A 6,000-nucleotide genomic window follows, 5' to 3' on the forward strand; every position below is an offset into this window, starting at 1 on the left:
CCTTAAAAGTTATTCTTTTAAACCAAGCTGCTACGTGAAAATTTTCTGTTTAATTAAACAATGTCACTGTCAAAGATGTCGAGAACTAAACGTCGACATCATAATGGCTTTAACTGTTATTCTTAAAAAAAACAAAAACAGTAATACATACTTAATTAATACATTTCGGACGTTACTTGGTTAAAATTAACTATAAAAGCTGTTTTTATTGTTCGAGTACAGCTGTCTGGATTGTGCTAAGGCTAAGTGAATATCGTGAACAGCAACTTGAAAACGCTATTCACCCAGACATATGAAATTGAATTTAAGTAATAACGTTTCGGTTGCAATTGAAAAGACGGCGATCATAGTTTACCGCCTAGCAACTGCCTATTCCGCTGAAGTTTATAAGTAAATATTCACAACCAAAATGTCTCAGTCAGTATAGCAGTCACGCAATGTATTATTAAGGTACCCATCCAACTGCCTGTTTAAGTATTTGCTACAAGGCGTTATACAGCTGTTTGTTTGTGGTGTTCTGTTATTACCCTACACCTGCTGATCAGAGAGTTTGTTTGTTTTTGTTTTTGAATTTTCGCGCAAAGCTACACCAGGGCTATCTGCGCTAGCCGTCCCTAATTTAGCAGTGTAAGACTAGAGGGAAGGCAGCTAGTCATCACCACCTACCGCCAACTCTTGGGCTACTCTTTTACCGACGAATAGTGGGATTGACGTCACATTATAACGCCCCCACGGCTGAAAGGGCGAGCATGTTTGGTGTGGAGGTAATCGAACCCGCGACCCGCAGATTGCGAGTCGAGCGCCCTAACCACCTGACCATGTCGGGCCGGTGCACTTCTATTAAGAATACGGTAAAACCGGGTGACTCATTGCAATATAACAGCCATAGAAAATAGGTGTAACTGCTTTATAAAAACTTCGTATCTATGAAACGCTTTCCATTTCAAATTACAAGCCATTTTTGGTTGACTTAATATTTATATTAACAATTGCAATATATATATAGCTTTATCACTTGTGCTAAAACTATTAAATAATTCAAGTTAACAAATACACTTTTAAAAATTACGATACATATGTTACATTTGACACTGTAAATAGTGTAAATTTATTGTTTTAGTAAAAGTTTTGTTTGAAACTTTGCTGCTACTGTAAACAGTATAAAATGTAGTTTTTTTGCCCAGTTAATCGTATATACACTAATCCATCAAAAGTTATGGGACAGGGGTAGTTTTGAATAAAACATGTCTTTATTCCAATAAAGCAATAGCGTGTTGTCAGAACATCAATATAGGACTCAGCATTCATGGATCCATGCACTGCGACTAGTGGACCTAGTCCATACCACGAGAAGCACCCCCAGATCATGATACCACTACTTCCAAACTTCACTGTTGGGACAACACACTCAGGTAATAAGAGTTCTCCAAGCTTCCTCCATACCCAAACACTTCCATCAGACTGGAAGAGCGTGTAGCGTGACTCGTCTCTCCACAGGACCGATTTCCATTGATCCACGGTCCAGGTTCGGTGTGCCTTGCCCCATGCCATTCGACGGAGTGCATTTGTTTTTGTTATCAACGGCTTGTGGGCTGCAGCTCTTCCGTGAAAATTCATGGCATCCAGCTCTGGAAATACTTATAGGATTGCCTGTGGCTGCTCGCATATCCAAACACAGATTTTCTCGTTTCTGATAGTAAGATGAGGTAAACAGGCTTCTCAAGGTGCGTCAGCTCCTATCAGTCAGTATTTTACGCCTACCTGGTCGTTTCTTGGGCTCATTGTTACCTGTCGACTTCCATTTCTGGAATGTTTAATTGTTGCGCAATAGCACGTACAGACATTTTCCACAATGACATCCAAATCTTCTTCCGCTCTGAAACTCTTTTAGCTCTTTCCGTATACTCATCATTCAGTGTACAAGTTCGAAAATGACTTCCGAGCGAACCGCTGATCACCTTTATAGGCCAAACTATTTGCATATTTCGTCGTCACACCCGTTTTCCTGCAACCAGAGGTGTGTCCCATGACTTTTGGTGGGACAGTGCAGATGTAGCATTCAGATAGGTCCCCCAGTGTCACAGCGACATGTCTGCGGACTTACAACGCTAATAACCGAGTTTCAATACCCGTTTTTTTATTATTATTCAGAGCTAAATTTAATACTTACAAATAAACGAGTTAACATTAGTTGTATATTTCAATATCATAAAGTATCCTATATTGATATTTATTTATCGATGAAAGTATACAATAGAAATAAGTTCCTAATACTTCTCCTTTTTTAAATCTACTGCTTTTTTTTTTTTAAAAAAAAGGAGACATGATGAATTCCATTAACAATTATATTTATGTGGCTAGAGTCTACTGGAGCATTTAGGATTTGTTTTCTTATTCCATATTTTATGACAGTGTAATACTGTGCTGCGTGCTAAAAGTGTTTTTATAATGTTTTACATCATTATTTCATGGTCTTTTATTTTGCATATAAATACAAATTATGTCTAAATATCCATTGATAGCAAACATATCAACTAAAACTTTCTTTCAAGGTAATATTGTGATAGATAAAATGTACAATGTAAACCATTAATTCAATCATTTCATAATATATAAATTATCTTTATGTAAACCACAGCTCTTGTTCATTGTTATGATGTGAGTTATATGAAATCGAACTAACTTGTATATTTTTACACCACAACTCTTTTTCATCGCTATGATGTGGGTTATATTAAACCGAATTAACTTGTATATTTGTAGCCACAACTCTTGTTCATCGTCATGATGTGGGTTATTTTAAACCGAATTAACTTGTATATTTGTACACCACAATTCTTGTTCATCGTCATGATATGGGTTATATTAAACTGAATTAGCTTATATATTTGTACACCACAACTTTTGTTCATCGTCATAATGTGGGTTATATGAAACTGAATTAACTTTATGACTCTGGTTTGTTGCAAAATATAATTTTATTGTTGTAGTCATTTACACATTTCCAAAACACTTTGTACAGTACATCTAATGATTTTTCGGTATTTCTTGACTTTTTCGTTGGTTATGCTTTGTATTTTCCTAAAAGAATAAAATGAAAAGATAATTTGTTATTGTATAAACTCCAAACTTTCGAGAATTTTTATTTGTATCACAACAGAATATATAAAATGATAAACCAAAACATTATTCAATGGTTATCTAAACTATGCGTGACAAAATAGATCAAACTATTTATATACGACGTCACTAAACCAATGCAATTGTAAAATAATGTTGTTTCGACAATGAAATACAAGCTACGCTAAAAAAAACTCCAAATCATCCAATATTTTTATAATAAGAAAATAAGAAAAATTAAGTGACAGTTAAAAGTATCAACTTGATAAAGTTTCAATAAACCTCGTATAAATGTACTGATCTCTGTGGTTCAGCGTTGTCAAGAATGAAATGTAGTTATTTAAATTATCTGAATCGTTTTAACATTATGAGGCAAAGTACAAAATTTTCTTAACCATCACAAAAATTTACGTCATCAATCAATCAGTACTAATTTTTGAGCGGGAAAGAGGTATCAAGTTTAATCAACAATAAAAACTTTAATTTTTTTATATAAACTAATCATCAGAAAATTTTGTTCTCCTTCTCAGAAACCAAAAGTGAAAAGTTTAAATACTCAAACATTTTCTAGAAACATGATAGAATAAGTTTCAAACCTTGATAATAAATTTGATTTAAGTCTCATTTTGGTGCCAAGAGCTTTATTTCTCCAAAATAAGCTTCAGACATCGGTAATAAAATACTACATGTTGATAACGAGTTCTTCAGCTCAGTTCCATACCTTGGATACCAAGACTTTAAACTCCATGCTTATTTAAACAAAGAAGATTGTGTACGGTTATGTTCTACACTAAGACATACGTGCTATACTACACTTAGAATAATTGAAATCTTACCAATAGGAGTTTAGTGGAATTTGTAGCCAAGACCATAGCCATAACCTCCATAAGGATAGCCACCATAACCACCGTAGCCACCATAGCCAAGGTAGCCACCATAACCACCATATCCATAGCCGAATCCAGGGAAGCCATACCCGTATCCAGTCAAAGCACGCTGGTTGTCGAAGCTATGGGTGACGGCAGAGCTACCGGTTACAGCTCCTCCTCCATAATAACCTCCATAAAAAGGACCTGGAAAACCACCACCACCCAGCAAGCCACCAAATGCCACAGAGCATAGGGCGAGAAAAGTGAGGGTCAACTGAAACAAAAAATGTTTATATATAATATTTACAATGTATGGTTGTGTTACTGAATGATTTAATTTTCAAGTATTAGAAATAGAACAACATTAGCTTTAATATCCTCGCTCATTAATTACTAGTAGTTCATATAACATTAGCTATAATATTCTCGTTCATTAATTACTAGTAGTTCATATAACATTAGCTATAATATTCTCGCTCATTAATTACTAGTAGTTCATATAACATTAGCTATAATATTCTCGTTCATTAATTACTAGTAGTTCATATAACATTAGCTATAATATTCTTGTTCATTATTTACTAGTAGTTCATATAACATTAGTTATAATATATATTCTTTAAAATATTGAATACGTTACCATTCACTTTCTACCTCCATAATTACAAAATTATTAGTTTTATAAAGTTATTTTGCTTTAAGGTTTCGTCTCTACTATATTTGCTGATCACAAAAATCAAATATTATTATAAATTGACGAGAACTACTTCTAGTATGTTTATGAGGTTTCCTTTCTTGGCAACTTGTATCTTAGCAATCTACGAAATAGAAGCGCCATTTTAATTAAAATTGTGACTATTGTAGCTTTAAGAAACTGAGGGTACAACAAGTTGGTGTAGAGTAGGTTTTATATTTGTTTTATATTCGAAGCATAAAAATAGTGTGTAATTTCTATTTTCAATCAAAGAATTACAGTGACATTGGCTTACCAAAGTGTTCATGGCTTTGGGTTTCTGAGAAGCTGTAGACAGTAACTACAAGAGCAGAATTGGTCTGGAAGAAAGAACTTAGCCCCTTTTATACCCAAAGTAAGGTAGTTGTTGTCAGTTGTTAGACATATACTACCGAGGTCTTACCTAAATATTTGTATAGAAATTTTCTTTCTTGATTCGGCTTTTTTCATGGAATGCTTGACTCGACTGGTACGTAAATATGTTCAATGCCATTTCCCGCCCCACCCCTTCGTATCTATTGCTACATTATGGAAAATGTTTATAACACTGTAGTTATACTTCCGCTACAGTAAAATGCGTTAACTATAATAGTATAAAAGCATAATAGTATATAATAACAGATTGAAAAACGTCGATTGTTCGACAGTGGAGAGAAGAACGGTATCATAATTAATACATATCACCTACAGTCAAACATAACGGAGGGAATACAAGTTTGAGGCTGCATCTCAGCCAACGTTGTCGGGGATATAAAACCGCTTCTACCGATGACACTCTAACTACTGACAAGAATAGGCAGATTCTGATGCCAGTACCCCAGAAACATAATTTAGTGGGCTGGAATTGATCTCCCAGCAGGTTCCAAGCGTACAGAAGATGTGGTGAAACGATATCTTGACAGTAAAGAGGCCGATGAAACACTCATAACAATATCTTTGCTTTCAAAAAATCTCGATATGAATAACCTAGAGGCTTTATAGGTTAATGTAAAAATCGGGAAGGTCAAAAGGCGATGAAACAACTTGGCTCATTTCTTGAGCGTAATACAAGACGTATGGACAATATTACCCTATCAGACAATGATAAACTGTATAGTAGAATGAAAATAAGGTATGCTGCTTTGTGTAAAGTAAAGAGCTTACAAAAAAATAAAAAAATACTTGTGCACTGTACAACTTATTAGCTTTGTTTCGCATTTTCTGTGACAATGTTTTGTACCGTTAATGTATTCATCATCTATGTGTCATTGCTCTTTGTGGTTCCTGTATTCGTATTGT

At 34.5% G+C, this 6,000-nt stretch overlaps 2 protein-coding genes across 2 annotated transcripts in view; one reads left to right on the plus strand and one right to left on the minus strand.

The window, feature by feature from the left end:
* LOC106458768 (RNA-binding protein 38-like) overlaps positions 1-6,000 on the plus strand; it is a 103,484-nt gene that overhangs the window by 57,192 nt on the left and 40,292 nt on the right. The window lies entirely within an intron of this gene.
* On the minus strand, positions 2,966-5,035 carry LOC111085621 (prisilkin-39-like). The gene is made up of 3 exons (XM_022385091.1): positions 4,979-5,035; positions 3,957-4,263; positions 2,966-3,081 (listed from the first exon to the last, which is right to left on the minus strand). Exons 1-2 carry the CDS (start codon positions 4,988-4,990, stop codon positions 3,967-3,969), a joined length of 309 nt encoding a protein of 102 aa, XP_022240799.1. The 5' UTR covers positions 4,991-5,035; the 3' UTR covers positions 2,966-3,081; positions 3,957-3,966.

This window comes from Limulus polyphemus, unplaced genomic scaffold (genome assembly GCF_000517525.1).
Source record: "Limulus polyphemus unplaced genomic scaffold, Limulus_polyphemus-2.1.2 Scaffold511, whole genome shotgun sequence".
NCBI classification, from domain to species: Eukaryota; Metazoa; Arthropoda; class Merostomata; order Xiphosura; family Limulidae; genus Limulus; species Limulus polyphemus.